This window comes from Elephantulus edwardii, unplaced genomic scaffold (genome assembly GCF_000299155.1).
Source record: "Elephantulus edwardii isolate Elephantulus edwardi_28Jun2011 unplaced genomic scaffold, EleEdw1.0 scaffold00005, whole genome shotgun sequence".
In the NCBI taxonomy this organism is placed as follows: domain Eukaryota; kingdom Metazoa; phylum Chordata; class Mammalia; order Macroscelidea; family Macroscelididae; genus Elephantulus; species Elephantulus edwardii.
Window position 1 is genome coordinate 8,999,716 of NW_006399755.1, and position 14,400 is coordinate 9,014,115.

Genomic DNA, 14,400 nt, shown 5'->3' on the forward strand with positions numbered 1-14,400 from the left:
TCATATAATATTAGCTGTTGGTCCTATAGTGATAATCTTTGTTTTCTTGATGTTGAGATGTAATGCATACCAAAGACTGTAGTCATTGGTCATTTGCAGCAAGCATTTAATAGCCTCCGCACTTTCAGCAAGCCCTGGTGTGTCATCAGCATAACAAAATTTGTTGATGAGTCTTCCTCCAATCCTGATGCCACATTCTTCTTCATAGAATCTGGCTTTGCGAATTACTTGCTCTGCCTACAGATTGAATAAGTATGGAGAAAGGATACAACTCTCCCTGATCTCAAACTATGCCCTCTTCGGACAACAGCTTCTTGGTCTAGATACAGATTTCTCATGAGCACAGTTATTTTAGAATTCCCATTATTCACATTTGTTCTGGGATTCTCATTCTTCTCAGTGTTAGCCATATATTGTTATGATTCACACAGTCAGATATATGCAGTTTATCAAGGAGATTGATAATCAGAGTTAAAACAACATAAAGATGTGGAGTAATAGCAGTGGGTGTCAGGATTCCAGCTCTTACCTGATTTCAGAATCCCTGCTTTGTTGGCTACCTTGCCTTCCCACCTTTGATCTTATTGAAGCAGAATCTATGTTCTATTATGAAAGCTGCCCAGAATTATCTGAGGGAAATTATACATCAGGTAGGAGGTTCTGCTGGCTAATTGTCAAGTTCCCTATATTGTTTTTCATGATAACCAAACATCTGCTTTAATCAAACATCCCAAACTTCTCAAACTTTTATTTTCTCAGAGTTCTGGAGGCTAGGAATCCTAATTCAGGATTTTGGCCCCATCATTCCTGGGGTCTAGGAGAAATTCCTTTCTTGTCTCTTCTAGTTTAACACCTTGTCTCAACTGTTACATGGACTGTTCTTTTTTATAAGGACAGAACTCAGGGGAGCTCTGGTGGTCTAGTGGCAAGAAGCTGCACTGCAATCCCAGAGACGTATGGTTCGAATCCACCAGATGCTCTGCTGGGAAAGTAGGGACAATCTCCTCCTGTACCAGTCAGATCTGATCTGATGGTATACTTACACACACACACACACACACACACAAAATAATAATTAAAAAAAAAAGGACAGAGCTCAGATGATTTCTGACCAACCTTACTCTGATATGACCTCACTTTACAATTGTTGTTATTATGTGCTGTCAAGTCGCCTGCAACTCCTAGTGACCCTATGTACAATAGCTCTGAGGCCAGCCCTGTTCTGAGCCTACCCTCATTGCCCTAGTTACTGTATCAATCCATCTCATTCAGGGTCTTCCTCTTCTGTACTGTCCCTCCACCCTTCCAAATGTGATACCCTTGTCCAAGGATCAGCCCCTCCTGGCCCCTTGCCCAAAGTATGTGAGACAGAGCTTCAAAATCCTAGCCTCCAAGGAGCAACTTGGTTTCATATTCTCAAAGACAGACCTGTTTGTTTTCTCTTCTCCAGCATCACAACTGAGAAGCTTTAATTCTTCCTCTGTCTTCCTTAGTCATTATCCAGCTGGACTCTGATGCATAGCAAGTAATTGTGAAGCCCATGGTCTGGATCAGGTGCACCTTAGTCTCTAGACAGACATCGTTGCTTCTCAGTGCTTTGGAAAGATCCCTGACAGCAGATATACCTAAAGCGATTCACCTTTTGATTTCCTGACTGCTGGTGCCAAAAATTTATAGAAACAAACTATCTTTTGTCAGGAAGGACTAGTCCTTGGGAAAAAGACATCATGCTGGGAAAGTTACAGGGTTAGAGAAATAGAGGAAGACCCTAGGAAGGTGGACTGACACAGTGACTGTAACAAGAGCTTGAGCATATCAGAGATAATGTTGGTGGTGTGGGATAGGGCAGGGCTCCTATCTGTAGTTCATGGGGTGACTGTAAGTCATAATAGACTCAATGGCACCTACAACAACAGTATCTTTATTAAAGAACGGTTTACAAACAAGGTTACCTTTACTAGGTAAAGGGGATTATGACTTCTACATATTTTGGGGGGTTTTATTGTGTGCCATTGAGTTGGAAACCAACTTATAGCTGACCCTCAAATGGGTTTCAGAGGCGGTAAATCACACAGGAGGAAAGTGTGCATTCTTCTCCCACAGAGGAAGATGGTGGATTTGAACCATGTATCTTTGGAAATGCAGCACAGCTTCTTACTTGTAGGCCACCAGAGCTCCATTTTGGGGGGAGGGAACACAATTCAATTTGTAATAATCCCTTCTAACCCTTAACATACTTTGTTATTAGATACCACTAAGTTGGAACCAACTCATAGCTGACCCTTCAGTGAATTTTCAGAGGGTTTGCGCAGGGGTGGGTTGCTCATCTCTCTCTCTCGAAGCATATGTTGACTTCCAGACATGAATCTTTGGTTGCCAGTACAGCTCCTTACATTAAGCCACCAGAACTCCTTAACAAACTAGATAGAACTCATATATAAAAACTTTCCACTAACTTGGTATATAAAGAAGGTATGAGCATCCGTTTGTAATGTGAATATTCTCAGTCTGCTTAAATTATAATACTGCTTAAAGCAAGACATAATACAAAGTACATATTAAGGAAGGGGACTTGTTAGAAAAAGCAATTAAAACTTTTTTCCTAATCCAGATGAAAAGGTTGGTTAACCAGTAGCTGGATCTGCTTTTCAAAACAAACAAGATGAAAGAGATAAACTATGACTTTGGGGAACTTGTCTGGACTCTGCCCTTTGAGTATCAAGAAGTTTGTACATGGTCCATACTGATACAAGTGCTACTAGTATCAGCTATAATTTTATTGTAGGCAATTAAAGAATGGCAGCCATGGAGAAGACACATGATTGTTGTGGTTAGGTGCCATCCATTCACAGCTGATCCTTCTGAGGGTTTTCAGAGGCTATAAATTTCACAGACGGCGATTGTCTGTAGTTGACCCTGTGAAAACAGATCTGAACATTGCCCTATCCTGTGCCATCCTCACGATCCCTGATATGCTGATTGATTAGAAGCTATAAACTTGTAGAAAAATAGGCTTGTATTAGCAGAACCAGTGTGGCCCCTTGACTGTAGTCTCACCCACTCAGACCTTTAGGGTGATGGTTTACTGCATATACGGAATTCTGCTCTGAATGAAGCCGGTAGATGTTAGGATTTAGGTGAAGAGGAATTAAACACAGTTTTAGTTCTATTCAGGCACTGAATACCTTTACTATCCTGGGAACTAGGGAATACGAAATAGTGTAAGCTACTGAGAATCTAGTTGACACATTTCTGCTAAGGAACTGTAGTGAATACAATTAACTGAATAAGCATTTCAGCTCTGTCTGGGTGACAGTACTCTTTTGGATAGATGAAGATTTCTCAGAAAGCAGTCTCAATCTCGATTAATAAGAATAACTTGGAGTTTGCTAAAAGGTTAGGTTAATGGGTCAGCCATGTAAGGTGCATGTCAATGGTTTTACTATGATTAACATAAAAACACATTTTTCAGTTTCTTAGACCTCTATTTGTCCCTTCATCCACCTCCTTTGTCAATTATCTTGTTGAGAAAATAGATGTTCATTGGGCTCAAACTCTCTCATCTTTAATTCCCACACCTATGAGCCCTGTAATTACGTATATCAGATCCTTTTTCCTCCTGTGAAAGGCTTCAGGTCTCATCTCCTTTCACCATCTTCTCAAGGCTTCTGTCTGCCCACCTGCATTTCCTTAGTTCAGGACTTTTGTTGTATTGTTATTATGTGCCATTGAGCTCTGACTTATAGCAACCCTTTGTTGTATAACAGCTCTGAATCTTGCTCTGTCACGAGCCAGTTTCATTGTCTTTGACACACCCACGCCTATTACCGCAGTCACTGAGTCTATCCATCTCATCCAGGGTCTTCCTCTCTTGTGCTTTCCCTTCCTTCTTCCAAGCATGATGTCCTTCTCCAAAAACTGGTCCCTTCTTGCAACATGCCCAAAATATCTGAGACGGAGCTTCAGAAACCTTGGAGCAGCCTGGTTTCACTCTGTCTGGGACAGACCTGTTTGTTATCATTCCATGATATACTCAATACACTTCTCCAGCACTACAACTCAAAGGCATCGTTTCCCCCCCCCCATCATCCTTAGTCATTTTCCAGCTCTCTGATGCATAAGAAGTAATTTGGACCATGGCCCAGGTCAGGTGCACCTTAGACTCTAGACTAACATCATTGCTCTTTTGTGCTCTGGAGAGGTCCCTGACAACAGATTTTTCCAATTTGCCTTTTGATTTTCTGGCTGCTGGTACAGAGTGTAGCCAAGCAATCTGAAGCTATTAACAATCACAATCTCGTCTCCTTCTATCATCAGACAGATAGGCTTGCTATGTTAAAGAGACTCTCCCTAGGAGATGTATTGCGCTGGGAAAGCCTGTAGTTGGTGACGACTTCAGATTGTTGAGGAGCAATGATATCACTTTGAAAACTAAGATGCACCTGATTCAGGCCATGGTCTTTTCAGTCACTTGCTATGCATCTGAGAGCTGGACAGTAACTAAAGATAACAGAAAAATTGATGCCCTTGAATGTTGGTGTTGGAGAAGAGTGCTGAATTTCCTATGGACTACCAAATGAACAAGTTGATATGAGAAGGTGCAGTCAGAGTACTCCATGGAGGCAAAGAGGATGAAACTCTGTCTCACATACTTTGGGCATGTTACCAGGAGAGACTATTTATTGGAGAGGGACATCATACTTGGCAATGTGGAGCGATGGTAAAGGAGATGAAGACCTTCAACCAGGTAGATTGAGAGAGTGACTGCAGCAATGGGCTTGAGGGTGTCAGAAGTTGTGATGATGGTAGAGGATAGGACAGGGTTCAGATCTGTTGTTCATATGGTGGCTATGAGTTGTACTCAATTTGACAGCACCTAACAACAACATGCCATACCTAATGAAGGAATACTATGTTCCTTCGGTACCACCTGGAGGTATTTTACTGTTTCCCTAAAAGTAATGTCTCAGAAGAGTCATGCTGTCATCCGCTCTTCAGCCCACTGCTGTGATCTTCCTCTCTTCCTCCACCACTTTGTTAAAATTGCTTTTGTCAAGGTCACCTGCATTCTTCATGTTGGCAAAGGCAGCGGGTGCTTTTCTGGTCTCACATTACTCTGCCCTTTGGCAGCATTTGACAAGGTTTACTCTTCCCTCCTGGGATCTCTCTCTCCTCCTGACTTCTTTGCCATTGCCCTCTTCTGGTTTCCCTCTTGCCTTGCCCCTTCTGCTGCCTGCCCCACCCTTTAAATAATGAGGTTCCATGGGACATTGTCCTGGCCTCTCTTCTTTCTATATAATTCCCTCAAGGTGAGTTTAGCAGTTTCCATGGGTTTGAAGACTTTGACCCAGCTGATGTTGTTGTTAGGTGCTATCAAGTTGAAGAGAACTCATAGGGACCCTGTGAACAACAGATCTGAACCCACCCCTATCCTGTGCCATCCTCATCTTCTCTGGCATACTTGGCCCCATAGTCACTATGGCAGTCCATCTTGTTGAATGTTGTTCTCCCTTTCACTGACCCTCTATCTTTCAAAGCATGATGCCCCTTTCCAAAGAATGGCCTCTTCTAACAACATGCCAGAGTCTGTGAGACAAAGCTTCTCCATCCTAATTTCCAAAGAGTGCTCTGGTTGCCCTTTCCCCAAGACATATCTTTACAGTTTATGGTATATTCAAGTTCTCTTCTCCAGCACCACAACTCAAAGGCATTAGTTCTTCTGTCATCCTTATTTGTTGTTCAGCTCTCAGATTCATAGCAAGTGACTGGAAAGACCATGGCCTGAATCAGGCACACCTTAGTGTTTTGACTGACACCATTGCTCCATAGGAGTTTGGAGAGTTCCTTGACTGCAGACTTTTCCAATGCAAGACATCTTTTGATTTCTTGACAGCTGATACAGAGGGTGTTGATTGTGAATCAAAGGAAGAGGAAAATGTTAATAATTTCAATCTTTTTCTCCATCTTTCATGGTTTTGCCTATTGACCCAAAGGTGAGGACTTTTGTTTTCTTGATGTTGAGATGCAATCCATATTGAAAGTTGTAGTCTTTGATCCTCTGCAGCAAGTGCCTCAAGTCAAGGTTGTATTATCTGCATAATACAGTTTAAATCTTCCTCCGATCTTCGTAGACATTTTTTCTTAAAGTTCAACTTCTCAAATGATTTGCTCAGCATACCCATTGAATAGGTATGGAGAAAGGATACAACTCTGAGGCACTTACTTCTGTCTTGATTTTAAACCATGAAGTGTTCTTGTTCTGTTCAGAAAGCAGCTTCTTAGTCTAGGTATAGGTTTCACAGGAAAATGATTAAATGTTCTGGGATTCCCATTCTTCTCAATATTACCCTCAATATTACAATTCACATAATCAAATGCCTTTGCATAGTAAGTAAGACACAAATATATATTCTTCTGGTATTTTCTGCTTTCAACCAGGATCCATCTGAAATCCACAATGATAGATATCTCGGTGCCATAGCCTCTTCTAACCCCAGCTTGAACTTCTGGCAGTTCTCTGTCAGTGTGGATCACCACATTTTATTACAGCCTAATCTTATGTCCTAGCCCCTAGTCTCACAGATCCAACAGCTTGTTTCACAGACATCCTGAATTTAACATACCTAAAAACTTTGATTCTTCTTACCACACAAAACTCTAAATTCTAAATGCATTTAAAAAACTAAATGTATGTGTTGAAGCCAGCCGCTTATGATACTTCTCTCAGGGCAGCACTGGGAAGTTAAGTCAAGTGGCTCCCCAGATTCTCTGCTTGGACCTTCATGATCTGGCCCCTATCTAGCTCTTTAATTCCGTGTCACTCTCCTCCCACTTAATCTTCTCATGATAACTGGTCTTATTTTAGGTTCTTCACATTCCAAGCTCTTTCCTCACTCAGAGTCTTGGCACACGTAATTTCCTCTTTACTAATAGTTTCCTCATTTTCTTTTTTAAATAGGATTTAGCTTAATTTCACCTGCTTGACTCTCCTTGGCTGCCTTCCTGAAACAAATAGAAAAAAGCAATTGCTGTCTGATCAGTTCTTCTCATGACGATCAGTGTATCAACAAAATTGTGTGCCACACGTTTCCCCCCTTCTTTTCTTTTTTTGAGGTCTTTACATTTTATTGTATTTTTTTCACTTACATGCAGAGATTTTGCCTTTAATTAAGCACATACAAAAATATAAGTGTAAGACACAATGTGTAAACTTTGTAAGCAAACCAATTAAAGTAAGAAAAACCAGCATGTGCTTGAAAAAAGTATATAATCCCCCTTACAAAGAACTTTTGAGTGCTTTCTGTCACACATTTTGCACAATTTAATAGCCAAGAACTCTGTCAACCCCTGTTGTTTAGCCAGTCAAGAATGAATACATAAATTTGCTGATGAAATTATGTTGTTGTTAAGTACCATGGAGATGAAACTGACCTGTAGCTGATTCTCCAGCAGGTTTTCAGAGGCAGTAAGTCGCGTGGAAAGAGATTGCCCGTTGTTCTCCCTTGGACCAACTGGTAGATTTGAACCATGTACCTTTGAGTTGACAGCACAACTCCTTACCACTAAGCCACCTGTGCTCCCTAGCAATTATAGGTGCTTGGAAATAATGCTATCTCATGGACTGCTGCTGCTCTGACCTCTTCTCGTCACAGTGAAAGCTATGTTCTTTCCTGTTGCATCTGTGCACAGTTCACACAGACATATCAACATGGTGACTGTTCACTTCCAAGAATGCTGATTGTCATCTCTCAGCCAAGAAAATAGTCCTCATCACTCCTTGGCCCTTGTAGTCTTGATCATGGTGTTAGGTAAACTCAGATGTCATTGTATAATTTGACAGTTTCTATGTTGTTGTTGTTGTTAAGTGCCACTGAGTCATAGACAACTCATAGCGACCCTATCAACGAAAGTCCTCGACACTTGTGTGCGTGACTTTCGGAGGCAAGCTATTTATGGAAGTAGATGCCACTCCTGCTTCCAGTTTCTATAAGTTTCTGTTTTTCTCGCACTTCCCTGCCAGTAGCAGTTCAAGTTATTTTTACCATCAGTTTTGAGTCTTAAGCATAAATCTTACATGTGACTAAACTTTCATGGAATTCTAGGAGGTGCACACAGTTAACTTGTTTGGTTGCTGACACAAATATTGAAGGTTTGAGTTCATCGAGTGACACCTCAGGTTTACTTCTGAAAAATCAGCCATTGAAAATCCAGTGGAGCACAGTTTTACCATTTACTGTTGTATTTAATAGGATTTCAAGAGCTCTGGTGGTTGAGTGGTAAGAAGGTGCATTGCAATCCCAAAGGCAGGCTGTTTGAATCCACCAGCTGCTCCAAAGGAGAAGGATGGGCAGTCTTCTCCTATGAGATTCTCTGCCCCTGAAAACCCGCTGGAGGGTCAGCTGTAGATCAGTTCTGACTTGAGAGCACACAACAACAATAGGATTTCGAAGGGTGAATTTTAAACAAGTCTTTCCTGAGGCTACCTTGAGTAGATTTGGGCCTCCCAAGAAGGGCCTGTCTTCCTCAGAAAACCTCTGTTTTTGCTCTTGATGCCCTTTATTGATTGGGGAGGACCATTAAAGTAGAGGGTGATCTGTTTGAGTTAGAAGTTCATCACATAGAAATACTTTCCCAGCAACATCTAGACTTGTGTTTGCCCAAACAACTGGACAGCGTAGTCTACTCAAAATGACATACAAAATTAACCATCACATATGCCCTCTTCTTCCTCGGAGCCCTGTGGCTCTGTCCATACCTAACATTTCAGAGTCTGCTGCCCACTTATGGCTGTTGTTTTCCCCTGTGGGCCAGGTCCTCTGCTAGGCACCTTCCACACAAGATTGCATCTTGCTGCAGAGCGAGTGACTACCTTTTCCCCATAAAAGGTACACAGAGATGAAGTCACTTGCTCAGAATTACATAGCTAGTGAGTGATGCTTCTTTGAATAAGAATTGATACACAGCAGTGAGTGAGAGGGTGTTTTGGTGGTTGTTTTACAAAGGTTGTGTTCTTTCTGCTGCATCAGACCATTTAGTTCTAGTTCCTTCCTGCATATTAGACACCCAATGAGCAGATGGCTGCTAAATTCTTATCTTCAGTTATAGGTCCAAAAGACATCTCCAGTCCACCCTCTGCTTACTTCTTCATCTTTTCTAATATTGTGCTAACCATCACCATCTCTTGCCTCAATTCTTCAATAGCTTCTTAATGGGTCTCTCTGCTTCCCTATTTTCCCCTGGCAGTTACAATTTGTTTCCCAACTGCCAGCCAGATTGTTTTTTAAAACAAGTAAACTTGACCATGCTGTTCTCCATCTTGGACATTATAGTGTCTTTATTATTCTTAGAATAAATCCCAAACTCTTAACCATGACCTGTCTGTCCCATATTACCTTTCCACATTTCTCTAACTACATCCTCCTGTGCCTCCAGGCATATATATCTTCTTACATTTTTTATTAATTACTGAGCTAGTTTCTATTTTAGTTTTTGTAGTTCTAATGTTACTTCAGCCTAGACCTGGCTTCCCCACCTATAACTTTGCAAAGCTGGCTCATTTGCATAATTTAAGACCAGTTTAAGTCTTATCTCCTCATGGACACTAGCCTTGAGCATGTTATCAAAACAGTTAACCTAACACATAAAAGTAGTAGAAATTTGTATGTTACTGGAATGCTGAACAAGTCTTCAGTGGAGCTTCCAGACTTCTTAAGAAAGACTAGGAAGAAAGGACTGGTGATCTGTTTCCTAAACCAATCACTAAAGACTCTTTGAGTGATGATAATGGTCAGATGCAATAAAACACAGAGAGATATTACTGACCATGGTGTTTCTTGTTGTGGTTTTTGTTTGTTTTTTCACATGTGTGCTGTTGAATCAGATCTGACTGGCATAGGAAGAGATTGCCTCTCCTTCTCCACCGGAGCATCTGGTGGATTCAAACCACGTGCCTTTGGGATTATAGTGCAGCTTCTTGCCTCCAGGCCACCAGTGCTCCCTAGATCAGTGTTTGTTCATTGTGTGTAGACTTGCTAGAGTTGGAGTCTACTCAGTGTCAGCTAACAACAACATAATCCCCTTATCACTACCTATGTGGTGGCTTTCATATAACTAAGAAGCATTACCACTACTGTTTCTGTCAGTAGGCTCACCCGTTGTGGACAGACTGCCATGGAACTTCTAGACTGACTAGAAAAAAAGATCTACAATCTACTTCTAAAAATTGTTGTTTTTATGTTCTATCAAATCAGAACCGACTCATACCTGACCCTCTGGTGGCTTTTCAGAGGCTGTAAATCACATGAGAGGAGATTGCTCATCTTTTCCTCTCAAAGCAACTGGTGGATTTGGTGCTATTATGTTGGCAGTGCAACCTCTTAACACTAGGCTGCCAGCCCCCTTAGTTCATGACAACCCTGTGCCTCGCAACAGGACTTAGTCACGTCCAGTGCCAGAAGATGAGCTCCCCGACCCTCACGCACAGCTTAGAACGCACTCAGAACACAGTGGTCACAGCTTTGGACTGAGAAGCTCACAGGTGATCGTGAGGATGAAAGGGGGCTGGACAGCATTTTGTTCTCTTGCACGGGGCTTGCCGGAACTGAATCTACAACTAAAACCAACCACCTCTCTTTACCTGCCTGGTTTTCTTTCTCCATGATAGTTCTTTCTTTTTCTGCTTGTTTGTTGCCATGCTTCTCAACCAGTATATATAAGCATCATCTTTTGGGTAGTTTCTTTGCTTTACAATATTTTTAAGAATAAAGTCAAGTACCTAGTGAATGCCCATTATTTGCTGGCATCATGACAAGGGAAAGTTTTGTGTGCTTAACAAAGATTATATTTCTTGTAGGGTGGGATTTTCACATAAGAACATTACTATTGTATAATGTTGAAAAGTCTAGTATCCATCTGGCTCTGTGGATTGAAATTTGTTTTTCTCTCCAGTTCTTTTAGAACCCATAAAATTGAGACTGTTCCAACCAGCTCTGCTGCTGATGGATTTAAGGCCAATCTTGTCTTTAAAGAAATTGAGAAGAAGCTTGAAGAGGTAAGCTTCATGTGAAGGGAGGCCCTGAGACTACAGGAAGCAGTCACCAGTTTCAGATGTTACCCTGAGATGCTACCTTTTATAAATTTATGTCGTCTCTGAGTGTACTTTAGATTTCTGAGGTATCTACTGAGACTTTTTTGTATTTCTGTAGGAATATAATTCAGAAATGTGTAAATATCTAGATTTGAGTTATATAAAGAACTATAGTGAAATATTGCTTAAATTTTACTACAAGGGCAAAGCCCAACCTTCATCACTCTTTTCTGCCTAATCCCTGTCAGGGAGGTATTTGATTACAGACAGAGTTCATATGGATTGAGTTGTGTCTCCCCAAAATATGTATTGTAAATTCTAACCTCTGTGCTTGTGGTTATGTTCCCATTTAGGAATGGGCTGTCTTTGTTAAGTTAATGAGAGACAGGATTAGGGTAGGGGGGTGTGCTTTGAGTCACTCTGTTTTGAAATATAAAAGAAATTAAACAATCAAGTACACAGAGATGGAGGAAGAGAGTTGCCAAGCTGCATGACTATTGATTGCCCATGAGCAAAATCTAAAAAGAGACAAGGACCTTCCTGTAGAGCCAAGCCAGAGAAAACCTTCCCCTAATGCTGGCATTTAACTTTAGCCTTCTAAGCTATGAGAAAGACATTTCTGCTTGCCATCCACTTGTGGTGTTCCTGTTATAGCTGCATTAGACAACACGAAGGTACATGACTACAAAAGAACAAATTTCTCCTTTTGAAGAAATGCAGCCATGGTGCTCCTTAAAGACAAGGATGATGAGACTTCATCTCACATACTTTGCACATCTTTTCATGAGAGGCCAGTCTTTGGAAAGGGACATCCGGGTTTGGAAGAGTTGATGAGAGGAAGTCCCTCAAGGAGATGGATTGACATGGTGACCATAACAGTGGGCGTAAAAGCAAGGCAGAGGTGGCAAGATCGTGCAGGACTGGGAGAGGTTTTGATCTGTTGTACATGGAGGAAGAGTCACTTCTAAGCCACCTAACAACCGCAACAATGCCAAAATTCTTTTGAAAACAGGAATCTTTTTTCAGGTTTTTATTGAGGGCTGTTTGTTTCCTTAGCAGTCCATGGTACACTCAATACTCTTCTCCAGCACCACAGCTCAAAGGCATCAATCTAGTTATTGTCCAACTCTCTAATGCATAACAAGTGGTTGCAAAGATCATGGCCTGTATCAGATGCACCTTAGTCTCCAGAGACACACCATTGCTCTTCAGTACTTTGGAGAGGTCCCTAACATCGCAATACATCTTTTAATTTCCTGGCTGCTGGTGCCAAGAGTGTTGATTGTGGAGCCAATCAAACTAATGCTGTGAACAATCTCAATCTCTTCACCATCCATCCTGAAGCTGCTAATTGGTCCAGTGGTGAGAATCTTTGTCTTCTTGACATTGAACTTCAATCCGTATTGAAGGCTGCAGTCCTTGACCTCCTGTAGCAAGCGCTCAGGTCCTCCTCAGTTTCAGCAAGCAGGGGTCTGTCATCTGTATAATGCAGATTGTTGATGGATCTTCCACCAATCCTGACACCCACAATCTTCCTCATAGAGCCCAGCCTCCCGGATAATCTGTTCTGCATACAGGTTGAAAAGGTATGGAGATAGGACACATCCCTGGTGTACACCCTTCCCAATTTTGAACATGCAGTGTTTCCTTGCCCTGTTCTGACAGCTGCTTCATGGTCCAAGTATAGCTTTCACATTAGCACGATCAAGTGTTCTGGAATTGCCATTCTTCTCAGAGTCAGCCACAGAGTAGGCTAAATTATTAACAATGGTTAATTTCTTTCAAATATTTCTCGGTATGTATAGAAACACACAATTTTACATTACTGGGATCATACATGTTTATTTTAGATATGTAATACATGATATGTTCTACATTATATATTTATATAACTGGGATCATATGTGTATTATATAGTTATGCATATTACATAAAGATTTCCTTTTTGTACAAATAAAATTTTTTTATAGACAATAATCATATTAATGCAATGTAACTAACTTTCTAAAAAGAAAATTATTCTCTTAAGTCAAAATTGCATATTTTCTCTTCTGAGAAAACACCAAATGGCCGATGACGCCGGTGCAGCGGGAGGCCCTGGAGGCCCTGGGATGGGAGCCCGCGGCGGTTTCGGCAGAGGCTTCGGTAGTGGTCTGCGGGGTCGGGGCCGCAGCCGTGGACGGGGCCATGGGAGGGGCCGCAGAGCTCGAGGAGGCAAAGCCGAGGACAAGGAGTGGCTCCCCGTCACCAAACTGGTGAAAGATATGAAGATTAAATCATTGGAGGAGATTTATCTCTTCTCCCTGCCCATCAAGGAATCTGAGATCATCGACTTCTTCCTGGGCATGTCCCTCAAGGATGAGGTGTTGAAAATCATGCCAGTGCAGAAGCAGACACGTGCTGGCCAGCAGACCAGGTTCAAGGCCTTTGTTGCCATCGGAGACTATAACGACCATGTTGGCTTAGTCGTCAAGTGCTCCAAGGAGGTGGCTACTGCTATCCATGGGGCCATCATTCTAGCCAAGCTCTCCATTGTCTCTGTGCGGCGTGGCTACTGGGGGAACAAGATTGGCAAGCCTCACACCGTTCCCTGCAAGGTGACTGGGCGCTGTGGCTCTGTGTTGGTACATCTGATCCCTGCACCCCGAGGCACAGGAATCGTCTCGGCTCCTGTGCCTAAGAAGCTGTTGATGATGGCTGGAATTGATGACTGTTACACCTCAGCCAGGGGCTGCACAGCTACCCTGGGCAACTTTGCTAAGGCCACCTTTGATGCCATCTCAAAGACCTACAGCTATCTGACCCCAGTTCTCTGGAAAGAGACAGTGTTCACGAAGTCTCCCTACCAGGAATTCACAGATCATCTTGTAAAGACTCACACCAGAGTCTCCATGCAGAGGACTCAGGCTCCAGCTGTGGCCACCACATAGTGGATTTTCTATAACAAATAAAGTGAATTATGTTATAAAAAAAATTGCATATTTTACTTCAGTATCCCAACAACATTTGACTGTGTGGATCATAACAAACTGTGGCTAACTCTGAGAAGAATGGGAATCCCAGAACACTTGATTGTGCTAATTCCAAACCTATACGTGAACCAGGAGGCAGTCGTCAGAACAGAGCAGGGAAACACTACATGGTTCAAAATTGGGAAGGGTGTACACTAGGGCTGTATCCCATCTCCATATCGTTTTAATCTTTATGCAGAACGGATTATCCAGGAGGCTGGGCTCTGTGAGGAGAAATGTGGCATCAGAATTGGAGGAAGAATCATCAACAATCTCCGTTATGCAGATGACACAACCCTGCTT

At 42.0% G+C, this 14,400-nt stretch overlaps 1 protein-coding gene across 1 annotated transcript in view; it reads left to right on the forward strand.

Annotated features, from left to right (window-relative positions):
• Positions 1–14,400, forward strand: part of SCP2 (sterol carrier protein 2) — a 148,900-nt gene that overhangs the window by 113,816 nt on the left and 20,684 nt on the right. Inside the window, exon 12 of the mRNA XM_006879690.1 lies at positions 10,948–11,050. Coding sequence (XP_006879752.1) covers positions 10,948–11,050 — 103 coding nt within the window. The remainder of the gene's footprint in view (positions 1–10,947; positions 11,051–14,400) is intronic.